At 39.7% G+C, this 16015-nt stretch overlaps 1 protein-coding gene across 11 annotated transcripts in view; it reads right to left on the bottom strand.

Moving 5' to 3' along the window:
* The window catches only part of LOC105478933 (centrosomal protein 192), a 144056-nt gene that overhangs the window by 31627 nt on the left and 96414 nt on the right, over positions 1-16015 (bottom strand). For all 11 annotated transcript variants that reach the window (XR_011617172.1, XR_011617173.1, XM_011736671.3 and 8 more), the window contains 3 exons: positions 5265-5525; positions 4894-5009; positions 2964-3073 (listed from right to left, as the gene is read on the bottom strand). Coding sequence is in view for 9 of the 11 variants with exons in the window: in XM_011736671.3 (XP_011734973.2) it covers positions 2964-3073; positions 4894-5009; positions 5265-5525 (487 nt within the window). In the remaining 2 variants the exon portion in view is untranslated. The remainder of the gene's footprint in view (positions 1-2963; positions 3074-4893; positions 5010-5264; positions 5526-16015) is intronic.

The raw sequence follows: 16015 nt of genomic DNA, 5'->3' as shown, positions 1-16015 counted from the left end.
TACAGTGAATTCAGCACCAGTGGCTGACAGCTCAGACTTGGAACCTGAATTTGAACTACCTTTGCCACTCATTTACTTTGTGACTTTTGGCAAGTTACTTAACCTCTCTGAACTTAGTTTCCTCAACTACAATACAGAGTAACGATCTGTATCAGGGGTTGTGAGCATTAAAATAAGAATGCTTTTGCAGATATATTCGGCAACAAACATTTATATGAAGCTTAATGTAGACATTGTTCTAATCTCTTTATATATATTAATTTAGTTAATTTTCAAAACAATTCTTTGAGATAGGTACTGTTACCCCTACTGCAAAGAGGAAGAATCTGAAGCACAGAAGTTAAGAGTCCATGATTTTTAAGTAGCAGTCTCACAGACATTCCATTTAAAGTAAATCTAGAAACCAGCACTACTAATATAATTAGATTAGTGAAACAGTATTCAAGATTAACATCTCTAGATTAGGCCACCCAAATTTGTATATACAAGAAATGTTAAATTAGATGGTCTTTGAGTATCATATATTTTGACGTGGAAATTTTAAAAGAACACAGTAACTATAAATTTAGATTTATAACTTAACCAAGACTCTTGACTGAAAAAGTTTAAATCAACTACAAAAATATGTGCCATAAATTACACATTTTGTAAAAGCAAGATTGTTACAAATCTTTGGAACAGTAACATGCTCAAGGAAATGTTACTGAAATTCATCACATAAAAGCTTCAGCTGCAGTGTACTCACAGGTGATCTATGGTACAAACCAACAAATAAAGTGAAACTGTTTTCTCCGTTCATCTGGACAATAAATATATAATCACAAGGAATACAGTATTCCTTGAGGTGAAATTCTGGTGTCCCAAAGACCTGGCCTGAGTCCCAGCTCAACCCCATCTTAGATGGGTGATCTTGACAGCTACTTGAGCTCTTGGTTGGCTGTGTCAACACAACTCTTAATACATTATGTGTACTTAATTTTTGGACATGCAGCTCTACCTGGAGCATTCGCCCTTATTCAGGTCTCATCTTCACCTTACCACCTCCTCCTTTTTCTTCAAGTATACCTCAAGAATCATCTCATTCTAAGTAAGGTGCCCTCCCAGATTTATAAACACAGCTCTCTCTATCACAGCACTTTTCACATCACACCTGAGTCATCTGTCTTCCCCTGAGTCTGTAAGCCCCTCATGGACAAGGACTGCATCCAGTACCTCTGCATCCAGTGTCCATAGACCTACTGGCACTCTGTCTTCTCAGGATGCATCCACCATTCAACGAGAGGACTGTCGTTGGATGGTGGGGCTATGCCACCTTCTGAACCACTGCAAACTCTGGCTCCCTACAGTCTTCACCACAGTTGCACCGTGTTACTAAGTGTTAGTGTTCCATCTCCATAGCACAGTTCAGCTTATCTCGTATTTGGATCCTTCCTTTGAGGAAGAGGTGGGGCTGCAGTGGGACGGATGGGTCTTCAGTTTCCACTTCAAATCCAAGGCTTTTTTCCTTTGCTCTGGTCCCCTAGCACACTCCTAACAAGTCCATTTCAAGTCTTTCTGTCATTTTTAACTAACTCATCCTTGCTTTCCCTTTGAGCAGATGATCTAGACACCCACTTATTGAAAAGTTCACAGACTATTCAACATCACCCCTACCAAGGCATAAATGTCCTTTCATCACTTCATATTTCAGAAGCAAAATATAATCCATCACTAAAAAAGTAGAAAATAAAAACAGGGAAAAACTACCACCAGAAATTTACCACCAAAACTAGCCACTTATTCTTTTGGTGTGTATATGCCTGTAATTTTACTTATGTAAATACATGTAATAATTTTTAGCAAAATGATATCTTACTATGCAAACTTCAAAAAGGTTTTGTGATAAATGAAGAGCTTTCCATGTCATTCAGAACAGATTCACATTATTGTTCTAATGGCTTCAAAATACTCTACTGTGGCCGGGCGCGGTGGCTCACGCCTGTAATCCCAGCACTTTGGGAGGCAGAGGCGAGGGGATCAAGAAGTCAGGAGATCGAGACCATCCTGGCTAACATGGTGAAACCCCGTCTCTACCAAAAAATACAAAATAATTAGCTGGGTGTGGTGGTGGCCTGTAGTCCCACCTACTCGGGAGGCTGAGGCAGGAGAATGGCGTGAAACCGGGAGGCAGAGCTTGCAGTGAGCAGAGATCGTGCCACTGCACTCCAGCCTGGGGGACAGAGCAAGACGCCATCTCAAAAAAAAAAAAAAAAAAAAAAAAAAAAAAATTCTACTGCATAATTAAATGACTCCCTATTCTTGGGTATTAAGGTTACTTCTAGCTTCTTGCTATTATAAACAACACTATGGTGAAAATCCGTATATACATTTTTACACAGTCTGTATGTCTCAATATATTTATATTTTGTAGGAATAATAAATACTGTTAAATATTTGAAATGTTTAGTATAAACAGGGCTAACCATCTAGGTTAGTGTCACCTTATCACTACCTATTTTGAAGATTTTTTGCCACCACTGCATCTTCCATAAATCTTACAATAGGCACAATAGAACAGTAACCTCAAAATGAGTGCGAGTTTACAATCAAATCTAAGTAGCAATTAATTTGATTTAATAATGACCATTTTCTTCTTCCTGTTTACAAGGTTGCCTAGAGAATAAGTGCAGAAAGTATTAGTAACATGTAACATTTATACAGCAGCAAAGCTCTTTCACTGAATCCTTGTTAACAACTCCGTATGGATGAAAAGCTAGATGTCGCTCCTCCTCCCATTTACAAGATAAGGAAACTGATATTCAATAATGTAATTTGTTCAAACTCATACAGCAGGGCTGTGGCTCAAACTCTGCCTGACACTGTATCTAAACTAACACTTCCTTCTTATATCACATTACTGGACCTAGATAATACTATAAACGACCCAAAAGATTTAATACATCAAGACACGCCGAAATTCTTACCTTCAGTTACTAATAGCTCATCTTGAAACGCTTCAACAAAATTAATGTTTTGAAACACACTGTGTTCTGGAAGTATCTCTTTTATCATCTCTGGTTTATGTAACAGGGCCCTGGCATGAGAGATTTTTTTTTATTATTATTTAAAAGTGCCATTATATATAAAATAACTTTAATTAGATTTTCACTAATGCATTTGGCAAATCCCACTAATACTGAAATATCAGTACACAGACCTTACACCTAAAAGAAAAATCTGTTTTGGAAGTTCCCTCGAAATTTACACATGGTAGTAAAATTATCAGTTTCAGTTAAATATTAACATCAAACAAGAATTCCCTAAAAGAAGAGTAAAACTAGATTCTTTTCAGGTCCTACATTTTCATTATTTGTGATAATGTGGTAATAGCTAGAAATTTGTCTCAGAACACAAAAGAACATGCTAAAAAATGGGAAGATTTGAAGGGGAATATCTCAATTACCATATAACCATGTTTATCTGGCTCCTTCCAGAGAATCTGAAGTGAGAAAACTGAAATGTAAATTTCTCTATAATACTCAGATGTCCACAAAGAAAATCTCACTACTATAATTTTATGTCAAAGAGGAGTTTGAAAACAATACGCTGACTTCTATATCCCAACTGAGAAAAAGAAAAACATCAGAATACCTCATAATATGATTTCTCCAAATGTCAGTTTCTATTTCCAAAATACTTAAAAAAGAAACAAAACCAGGTCCAAAGGCAAGCTTTTTATTTGGTCTGTTCTAACATCATGTAGCAAGCCGCCATTAAATTCCCTCTTGTAAAACATTCCAATGACCCTCAACAAATTAAAAACAAAACAATTTCCCAAATTCTGTATCAGAATAAAACACAGCCAAGCACAAAGGGTTGGAAGGAGACAGGCGTATTCCTCCACACCCCCTTTCTAACGATTTTTTATTAGCAGGTGACACACCATGAGCTGCACTCATCCTGTGTTTAGGTCCTTTAGTCTAGGAAACTACACTTTACAATGAGAGAATTCATATCTTTGAATCACACTTAAACCTAAATCAACATCCTAAATTTTCCAACAGTTCAGCATATCAAACTATGTTTAAATTATCTATTTATTTATTTATTTATGTATTTATGTATTTATTTGAGAGGTCTGGCTCTGTCGCCAAGGCTGGAGTGCAATCATAGCTCACTGCAGCCTTGAACTCCTGGGACTGTGATTTTCCCACCTCAGCCTCCGAAGCAGTGAGGACTACAGGGGCACACCACCACACCCAACTGAATTTTCTATTTCTTTTCTAGAGACAGGGTCTCATTATGTTGCCCAGGCTGGTCTTGAATTCCTGGCCTCAAGCAATCTTCCCACTTCAGCCTCCCAAAGTGCTGGGCATGAGCCACGTAGCCTGCCCTATATTTACATTAGATAGATCAGATTTTACAGTAGTTTGTACTTTTTAAATAGCTGCAAGCTAAACATCTTATACATTTTGAAAATTCGACTTGATCCTTTCAAATAATTCACAGCATTCCCAGAAATATTACTAACTAGTCATCTGTTTATACAATATAATCATTCAGTAGTTTCTAATCTTTTATAAAACTGACACGGTCACTTGACACGTCATCAAGAGTACATTATAAAAATAGTCCTATTATGAAGTATGATGCAGCTAATGAGTAAGGGAAGAGTGGCACAATACATTCATCTAGAAAAGAAGGCACATTCTGAGGAAATATAGGAGATGAGTTTCCTACAGGTATTTTTTCCTCACATTGTGGTAGCTTATCACCCACATAAATTCTACCATGATTTTTCATCTACCAATTCACTAATAGTGAAATGTTCTACAAATTCCACATCCCAAGCCACAGAAGCCTTCATCATTTCTACTGAATGGTTCCCAGCATTGTGTAAGATAAGTCATCTACCTGCGATACTGCTGTCTTGAAATTTCATCTCCACCAAATAAGTATACAGTTGATAGTTCTGTTGCAGTTTTATTATTGATTCCTCTGTCTGATGGATTATATATTAAAGTAACATCCTGATGCCAAGAAAAAAAAATCAGGAGTAAATATTAAATATTTTTAAGTAATTTCATTCTGATTCAACAATCTTATGAGTCTAAATATCTGACATAGACACAAGTGCATGTGCATGGCATTTCCAACATCACATAAGTATGTCCACTCCTACATTATTTTCAAATATTATTTTAGCTTTTGGCTTTAAAATACATAATTATTAACTTAATTTTAAAATGAGTTGATGTTGTTAGCACAGAAACTTTTATACTTACTTCTTGTGTTCTTTCCTTGAGTACAAATTTATCTGGAAAAATCCTCAATACTTTAGGATCCAGCAAAATTTTTTTCTGAGAATCCTTAAAACCTACTGCTTTAACAAAAGCTGCTCGGGAGCCAGTGTTGCGGACAGAAAAAACAATTTTACTTTCTTTGCCAGGTACTAAGCCATTCACTGTTACCATGTAACTGTCAGATAATTTTTTAACGCCTTCCAAAATAAGATTGCTTGTTCCTCCATATCCAGACAAAGGTATCTAAAAGAATATACATATCCAAAATTATTTTAATGTTAAGTAGAAAGCAAAACACTGAATTACAGTCAGAAGAAAATTCAGAAAGATTTAATACAATTAAAAATTTTAATGTTTGTGTACTTTGAGTAGTAGTTCCTCATTTCCAGTTCAGCGGTATATTAAAGACTTTGTTTTAAGGAAAAAACAAACAAAAGACCAGCAAAATTATCTGGCTTCTGAAATGCTAAGAATTAACTATTTCAAAAGCCAAGCTTAGATGACAGAGGAATAATACAAAGATTAGTACAGATATGCTTAAGAAGTTTATAGGGTAAAATATACTAATATTTTTAATTTACTTTGAAATGCATTAAAAAGATGAACTGGGGGCTGCCAAGGTAGCCGAAAAGGAACAGCTCCCGTCTGTAGCTCCTAGTGAGATCAACACTGGAAGCGGGTTATTTCTGCATTTCCAACTGAGGTACCTGACTCATCTCATTGGGACTGGTTAGAGAGTGGGTACAGCCCACGGAGGGTGAGCCGAAGCAGGGTGGGGCGTCGCCTTACCTGGGAAGCGCAAGGGGTTGGATGCCCTCTCTCACCACTCCTATTCAATATAGTATTGGAAGTTTTGGCCAGGGCAATCACACAAGACAAAGAAATAAAGGGGATTCATATAGGAAGACAGGAAGTCAAATTGCCTCTGTCTGCAAATGACACGATTGTATATTTAGAAAACCCCATCATCTCAGTCCAAAATCTCCTTAATCTGATAAGCAAAGTCTCAGGATACAAAGTCAATGTGCGAAAATCAGAAGCATTCCTATACACCAATAATAGACAAACAGGGTCAAATCATGAGTGAACTCCCATTCACAATTGCTACAAAGAGAATGAAATACCTAGGAATACAACTTACAAGGGATGTGAAGGACCTCTTCAAGGAGAACTACAAACCACTGCTCAAAGGATAAGAGAAGGCACAAAGAAATGGAAGAACATTCCATGGTCACGGATAGGAGGAATCAATATTGTGAAAATGGCCATACTGCCCAAAGTAACTTACAGATTCAATGCTCTTCCCATCAAGCTACCATTGACTTTCTTTATAGAATTAGAAAAAAAACTACTTCAAAGTTCATATGGAACCAAAAAAGAGCCCATAGAGATAATTGCAAGACAATCCTATGCAAAACGAACAAAGCTGGAGGCATCACACAACCTGACTTCCAACTATACTACAAGGTTATAGTAACCAAAAGAGCATGGTACTGCTACAAAAACAGAAAGACAGACAAATGGAACAGAACAGAGGCCTCAGAAATAATACCACACATCTACAACCATCTGATCTTTGACAAACCTGACAAAAACAAGAAATGGGGAAAGGATTCCATATTTTTAAAATGGTGTTGGGAAAACTGGCTAGCCATATGCAGAAAACTGAAACTGAATCCCTTCCTTAAAACTTATACAAAAATTAACTCAAGATGGATTAAAGACTTAAATGTAAGACATAAAACCATAAAAACCCTATAAGAAAACCTAGGCAATACCATTCAGGACATAGGCATGGACAAAGACTTCATCACTAAAACACCAAAAGCAATGGCAACAAAAGCCAAAATTCATAAATGGGATCTAATTAAACTAAAGAGCTTCTGCACAGCAAGAGAAACTATCATCAGAGTGAACAGGCAACCTACAGAATGGGGGAAAATTTTTGCAATCTATCCTTCTGACAGAGGGCTGATATCCAGAATCTACGAAGAACTTGAACAAATTTATAAGAAAAAAACAAACAACCCCATCAAAAAGTGGGCAAAGGATATGAACAGACACTTCTGAAAAGAAGACATTTATGCAGCCAACAAACATGTGAAAAAAAAGCTCATCGTTACTAGTTACTAGAGAAATGCAAATCAGCCAGGCATGGTGGCTCACACCTGTAATGCCAGCACTCTGGGAGGGCAAAGTGGGCAGATCGTGAGATCAGGAGATCGAGACCATCCTGGCTAACAGGTGAAACCCCTTTACTATTAAAGAAAAAAAAATACAAACAACTAGTTGGGCGTGGTGGCATGCACCTGTAGTCTCAGCTACTTGGGAGTCTCGGAGGCAGGAGAATCGCTTGAACCTGGGAGGCGGAGATTGCAGTGAGCCAACATCGCGCCACTACACCACTCCAGCCTGGGCAACAGAGCAAGTCTCTGTCTCAAAAAAAAAATAAAAAATAAAATAAAAACCACAATGAGATACCATCTCACACGTTAGAATGGCGATCATGAGAGATTCTGCTCCAAGATGGCCAAACAGGAACAGCTCCGGTCTGCAGCTCCCAGCATGACTGACACAGAAGATGGGGATTTCTGCGTTTCCAACTGAGGTACCTGGTTCATCTCATTGGGACTGGTTGGACAGTGGGTGCAGCCCACGGAGGATGAGTCAAAGCAGGGCGGGGCATTGCCTCACCCGGGAAGTACAAGGGGTCAGGGGATTTACCCTTCCTAGCCAAGGGAAGCTGTGACAGACTGCACCTGGAAAATCGGGACAGTCTCGCCCAACTACTGAGCTTTTCCAACGCTCTTAGCAAATGGCACACCAGGAGATTATATCCCACGCATGGCTTCACGGGTCCCACGCCCACAGAGCTTTGCTCACTGCTAGCGCAGCAGTCTGAGATTGACCTGCAATGCAGCCGCCTGACACGGGGAGGGGCGTCCGCCATTGCTGAGGCTTGGGAAGGTAAACAAAGCAGCCAGGGAAGCTTGAACTGGGTGGAGCCCACTGCAAGGCCTATAGCCTCTATAGAGCCCACCTCTGGGGGCAGGGCATAGCTGAACAAAAGGCAGCAGACATTTCTTCTGACTTAAATGTCCCTGTCTGACAGCTCCGAAAAGAGCAGTGGTTCTCCCAGCACCGTGTTTGAGCTCTGAGAATGGACAGACTGCCTCCTCAAGTGGGTCCCTGACCCCCGTGTAGCCTGACTGGGAGACACCTCCCAGTAGGGGCCAAATGACACCTCATACAGGCTGGTGTCCCCCTGGGATGAAGCTTCCAGAGGAAGGATCAGGCAGCAATATTTGCTGTTCTGCAATACTTGCTGTTCTGCAGCCTCCGCTGGTGATACCCAGGCAAACAGGGTCTGGAGTGGACTTCCAGCAAACTCCAACAGACCTGCAGCTGAGGGACCTGACTCTTAGAAGGAAAACTAACAAACAGAAAGGAATAGCATCAACAACAACAAAAAGGACATCCACACAAAAACTCCATCTGTAAGTCACCAGCATCAAAGACGAAAGGTAGATAAAACCACAAAGATGGGGAGAAACCAGAGCAGAAAAGCTGAAAATTCTAAAAACCAGAGCACCTCTTCTCCCCCAAAGGATCGCAGCTCCTCACCAGCAACGGAACAAAGCTGGACAGAGAATGACTTTGATGAGCTGACAGAATTAGGCTTCAGAAGTTTGGTAATAACTTCTCCAAGCTAAAGGAGGATGTTCAAACCCATCACAAGGAAGCTAAAAACCTTGAAAAAAGATCAGACGAATGGCTAACTAGAATAAACAACGTACAGAAGACCTTAAATGACCTCATGGAGCTGAAAACCATGGCACATGAACTACGTGACACATGCACAAGCTTCAATAGCCGATTCGATCAAGTGGAAGAGAGGGTATCAGTGAAGATCAAATTAATGAAATAAAGTGAGATGAGAAGTTTAGAGAAAAAAGTAAAAAGAAACAAACAAAGTCTCCAGGAAATATGGGACTATGTGAAAAGACCAAATCTACATTGACTGGTGAACCTGAAAGTGACAGGGAGAATTGGAACCAAGTTGGAAAACACTCTTCACGATATTATCCAGGAGAACTTCCCCTACCTAGCAAGGCAGGCCAACATTCAAATTCAGGAAATACAGAGAACACCACAAAGATATTCATCGAGAACAGCAACCCCAAGAAACATAATTGTCAGATTCACCAAGGTTGGAATGAAGGAAAAAATGTTAAGGGCAGCCAGAGAGAAAGGTCGGGTTACCCACAAAGGGAAGCCCATCAGACTAACAGCAGATCTCCACAAGCCAGAAGACAGTGGGGGCCAATATTCAACATTCTTAAAGAAAAGAATTTTCAACCCAGAATTTCATATCCAGCCAAACTAAGCTTCATAAGTGAAGGAGAAATAAAATCCTTTACAGAAAAGCAAACGCTGAGAGATTTTGTCACCATCAGGTCTGCCTTCCAACAGCTCCTGAAGGAAGCATTAAACATGGAAAGGAACTACTGGTAGCAGCCACTGCAAAAACATGCCAAATTGTAAAGACCATCGATGCTAGGAAGAAACTATACCAACTAATGAGCAAAATAACCAGCTAACATCATAATGACAGGATCAAATTAACACATAACAATATTAACCTTAAATGTAAATGGGCAAAATGCCCTAATTAAAAGACACAGACTGGCAAATTGGACAAAGAGTCAAGAACCATCAGTGTGCTGTATTCAGGAGACCCATCTCACATGCAGAGACATACAGAAGCTCAAAATAAAGGGATGGAGGAAGATCTACCAAGCAAATGGAAAACAAAAAAAGCAGGGGTTGCAATCCTAGTCTCTGATAAAACAGACTTTAAACCAACAAAGATCAAAAGAGACAAAGAAAGCCATTACATAATGATAAACGGATTAATTCAACAAGAAGAGCTAACTATCTTAAATATATATGCACCTAATACAGGAGCACCCAGATTCATAAAGCAAGTCCTTAGAGACCTACAAAGAGACTTAGACTCCCACACAATAATAATGGGAGACTTTAACACCCCACTGTCAACATTAGACAGATCAACAAGACAGAAGGTTAACAAGGATATCCAGGAGTTGAACTCCGCTCTGCACCAAGTGGACCTAATAGACATCTACACAACTCTCCAGCCCAAATCAACAGAACATACATTCTTCTCAGCACCACATCGCACTTATTCCAAAATTGACCACATAGTTGGAAGTAAAACACTCCTCAGCAAATGTAAAAGAATAGAAATCACAACAAACTGTCTCTCAGATGACAGTGCAATCAAATTAGAAGTCGAGATTAAGACTCACTCAAAACCGCACAACTACATGGAAACTGAACAACTTGCTCCTGAATGACTACTGGATAAGTAACAGAATGAAGGCAGAAATAAAGATATTCTTTGAAACCAATGAGAACAAGGACACAACATACCAGAATCTCTGGGACACATTTAAAGCAGTGTGTAGAGGGAAATTTATAGCACTAAATGCCCACAAGAGAAAGCAGGAAAGATCTAAAATCAACACCCTAACATCACAATTAAAAGAATTAGAGAAACAAGAGCAAACACATTCAAAAACTAGCAGAAGGCAAGAAATAACTAAGATCAGAGCAGAGCAGAAGGAGACAAAGACACAAAAAAACCCTTCAAAAAAATGAATGAATTCCGGTTTTTTGAAAAGATCAACAAAATTGATAGACTGCTAGCAAGACTAATAGGGAAGAAAAGAGAGAAGAATCAAATGGATGCAATAAAAAATGATAAAGGGGATATCACCACCGATCCCACAGAAACACAAACTACCATCAGAGAATACTATAAACACCTCTATGCGAATAAACTTGAAAATCTAGAAGAAATGGATAAATTCCTGGACACCTACACCCTCTGTAGACTAAACCAGGAAGAAGTTGAATCTCTGAATAGACCAATAACAGGCTCTAAAATTGAGGCAGTAATAGCCTGCCAACCAAAAAAAGTCCAGGATCAGATGGATTCACAGCCGAATTCTACCAGAGGTACAAAGAGGAGCTGGTACCATTCCTTCTGAAACTACTCCACTCAATAGAAAAAAAGGCAGTCCTCCCTAACTCATTTTATGAGGCCAGCATCATCCTGCTACCAAAGCCTGGCAGAGATACAACAAAAAAACAGAATTTTAATCCAATATCCCTGATGAACATCGATGGGAAAATCTTCAATAAAATACTGGCAAACCGAATCTAGCAACACATCAAAAAGCTTATCCACCATGATCAAGTGGGCTTCATCCCTGGGATGCAAGGCCGGTTCAACATACACAAATCAATAAACGTAATCCATCACATAAACAGAACCAACGACAAAAATCACATAATTATCTCAATAGATGCAGAAAAGGCCTTCGACAAAAAATTCAACAGCCCTTCATGCTAAAAATTCTCAATAAACTAGGTACTGATGGAACATATCTCAAAATAATAAGAGTTATTTATGACAAACCCACAGCCAATATCATACTGAATGGGCAAAAACTGGAAGCATTCCCTTTGAAAACTGGCACAAGACAGGGATGCCCTCTCTCACCACTCCTATTCAACATAGTGTTGGAAGTTCTGGCCAGGGCAATCAGGCAGGAGAAAGAAATAAAGGGTATTCAATTAGGAAAAGAGGAAGTCAAATTGTCCCTGTTTGCAGATGACATGATTGTATATTTAGAAAACCCCATCGCCTCAGCCCAAAATCTCCTTAAGTTGATAAGCAACTTCAGCAAAGTCTCAGGATACAAAATCAATGTGCAAAAATCACAAGCATTCCTATACACCAATAACAGACAAACAAGACAGCCAAACCATGAGTGAACTCCCATTCGCAATTGCTTCAAAGAGAATAAAATACCTAGAAATCCAACTTACAAGGGATGTGAAGGACCTCTTCAAGGAGAACTACAAACCACTGCTCCACAAAATAAAAGAGGACACAAACAAATGGAAGAACATTCCATGCTCATGAATTGGAAGAAACAATATTGTGAAAATGGCCATACTGCCCAAGGTAATTTATAGATTCAATGTCATCCCCAAGAAGCTACCAATGACTTTCTTCACAGAATTGGAAAAAACTACTTCATATGGAACCAAAAAAGAGCCCGCATTGGCAAGACAATCCTAAGGCAAAAGAACAAAGTTGGAGGCATCATGCTACCTGACTTCAAACTATACTACAAGGCTACAGTAACTGAAACAGCATGGTACTGGTACCAAAACAGAGATACAGTCAATGGAACAGAACAGAGGCCTCAGAAATAACATCACACATCTACAACCATCTGATCTTTGACAAACCTAACAAAAACAAGAAATGGGGAAAGGATTCCTTATTTAATAAATGGTGCTGGGAAAACTAGCTAGCCGTATGTAGAAAGCTGAAACTGGATCCCTTCCTTACAACTTATACAAAAATTAATTCAAGATGTTTAAAGACTTAAATGTTAGACCTAAAATCATAAAAACCCTAGAAGAAAACCTAGGCAATACCATTCAGGACACAGACATGGGCAAGGACTTCATGAATAAAACACCAAAAGCAATGGCAACAAAAGCCAAAATTCACAAATGGGATCTAATTAAACTAAAGAGCTTCTGCACAGCAAACAAAACTACCATCAGAATAACAGGTAACCTACAAAACGGGAGAAAATTTTTGAATCTACCCATCTGACAAAGGGCTAATATCCAGAATCTACAAAGAACTTAAACAAATTTACAAGAAAAAGACAACCCCATCAAAAAGTGGGCAAAGGATATGAACAGACACTTCTCAAAAGAAGACATTTATGCAGCCAACAGACACATGAAAAAATCTCATCATCACTGGCCATCAGAGACATGCAAATCAAAACCACAATGAGATACCATCTCACACCAGTTAGAATGACAATCATTAAAAAGTCAGGAAACAACAGGTTCTGGAGACGATGTGGAGAAACAAGAACACTTTTACACTGTTGGTGGGACTGTAAACTAGTTCAACCATTGTGGAAGACAGTGTGGTGATTCCTCAAGGATCTAGAACTAGAAATACCATTTGGCCCAGCCATCCCATTACTGGGTATATACCCAAACGATTATAATTCATGCTAGTATAAAGACACATGCACACATATGTTTACTGTGGCACTATTCAAAATAGCAAAAACTTGGAACCAACCCAAACATCCGTGAATGATAGACTGGATTAAGAAAATGTGGCGGCCAGGCGCAGTGGCTCAAGCCTGTTAATCCCAGCACTTTCGGAGGCTGAGACGGGTGGATCACTAGGTCAGGAGATCGAGACCATCCTGGCTAACATGGTGAAACCCCGTCTCTACTAAAAAATACAAAAAACTAGCCAGGCGAGGTGGCGGGCGCCTTTAGTCCCAGCTACTCCGGAGGCTGAGGCAGGAGAATGGCGTAAACCTGGGAGGCGGAACTTGCAGTGAGCCGAGATCCAGCCACTGCACTCCAGCCTGGGCAACAGAGCCAGACTCCGTCTCAAAAAAAAAAAAAAAAAAAAAAGAAAGAAAATGTGGCACATATACACCATGGAATACTATGCAGCCATAATAAAGGATGAGTTCATGTCCTTTGCAGGAACAGGGATGAAGCTGGAAACCATCATTCTGAGCAAACTATCACAAGGACAGAAAACCAAACACTGCATGTTCTCACTGATAGGTGGGAACTGAACAATGAGAAACATCACACTTGGGGGCCTGTTGTGGGGTCGGGGGTAGGGGGAGGGATAGCATTAGGAGAAATACCTAATGTAAATGACGAGTTAATGGGTGCAGCAAACCAACAAGGCACATGTATACCTATGTAACAAACCTGCACGTTGTGCACATGTACCCTAGAACTTAAAGTACAACTAACAACAACAACAAAAAGAATGGCGATCATTAAAACGTCAGGAAACAACAGGCGCTGGAGAGGATGTGGAGAAACAGGAACACTTTTACACTGTTGGTGGGAATGTAAATTAGTTCAACCATTGTGGAAGACAGTGTGGCAATTCATCAAGATTCTAGAAGTAAAAATACCATTTGACCCAGCAATCCCATCACTTGGTATATACCCAAAGGATTATAAACCCTTCTGTTATAAAGACACATGCACACATATGTTTATTGCAGCACTGTTCACAATAGCAAAGACTTGGATCCAATCCAAATGCCCATCAATGATAGACTGGATAAAGAAAACGTGGCACAGATACACCATGGAATACTATGCAGCCATAAAAAAAAGGATGAGTTCATGTCCTTTGCAGGGACATGGAAGAAGCTAGAAATCATTCTCAGCAAACTAACACAGGAACAGAAAGCCAAACACCGCATGTTCTCACTCATAAGTGGGAGATGAACAATAAGAACACATGGACACAGGGAGGGGAACATCACACACCGGGGCCTGTCAGGGGGTGAGGGACTAGGTGAGGAATAGCATTAGGAGAAATACCTAACGTAGATGACAGGTTGATGTGTGCAGCACACCACCACTGCACGTGTACACCTGTGTAGCAAACCTGCACATTCTGCCCATGTATCCCAGAACTTAAAGTACAATAAAAATAAGTAAACAAACAAATAAATTTAAAAAAGATGAGCTGATGGATGGATATGTGGGAGAATACAGCAAAATGTTAACTATAGAATCTAAGTGATAGAGTATGTGACTGTTAACTGTATAATCCTTTCAACTTTTCAGTAATTCTGAACCTTTTCATAATAAAATGTTTTTGGGGGAAACTGTATTTATAATCCTCTTAGTGTGCAGTCTAGCCAGTGTCAGAGAAAAGCATGCAAAAGGGACTAAGCTAAAGAACTCAAACAACTTTTCAAAGACAGACACACTGTCAACGGGGGAAGCAGCACACTAGAGTCAGGCTTGGGGATCTGCTGCTGCTTCCACAGGGCTCAATCCTTGCAGGAAGCAAGGCTTCACAGAATACATCCCATAAATTCGAATGTAAGGAAAACATTCACCCTGCTGGAAACTTGCCATACTTTGAAATGCACACCTTCAAAAATTATCTTCCATTCCTAATTACAGGTTGAGTATCCCTTACTCCAAGTGCTTGGGACCAGAGGTGTTCCAGATGTGGGAATGTCTGCTTTCTACTGGCTGAACATCCCTAATTCAAAAATCCAAAATCCAGAATGCTCCAAAGAGCATTTCCTTTGAGCATCGTGTCGGCACACAAAGTTTCTGATTTTGGGCCGGGCGCGGTGGCTCACACGTGTAATCCCAGCCCTTTGGGAGGCCGAGGCAGGCGGATCACAAGGTCAGGAGATCGAGACCAGCCTGGCTAACACGGTGAAACCCCATCTCTACTAAAAATACAAAAAAATTAGCCGGGCGTGGTAGTGCGCACCTATAGTTCCAGCTACTCAGGAGGCTGAGGCAGGAGAATGGCGTGAATCCGGGAGGCGGAGCTTGCAGTGAGCCAAGACTGCACTACTGCACTCCAGCCTGGGCGACAGAGCGAGACTCCGTTTCCAAAAAAAATAAAAAATAAAAAATAAAAAAATAAAAGTTTCTGATTTTGGAGTGTTGTGGATTTTGAATTTTCAGATTAGGGATACTCAAGTTGTACTAAAACAGGTTGCAAATACTTCCTTGCAAACTTGAAACCATCATAACTTATTCCGAGTTGGTATGTACTAAACCAAAATAACATTTTGAAA

The sequence above is a fragment of the Macaca nemestrina genome, chromosome 19, assembly GCF_043159975.1.
Source record: "Macaca nemestrina isolate mMacNem1 chromosome 19, mMacNem.hap1, whole genome shotgun sequence".
In the NCBI taxonomy this organism is placed as follows: Eukaryota; Metazoa; Chordata; class Mammalia; order Primates; family Cercopithecidae; genus Macaca; species Macaca nemestrina.
This window is presented reverse-complemented; position numbering and strand designations above follow the sequence as displayed.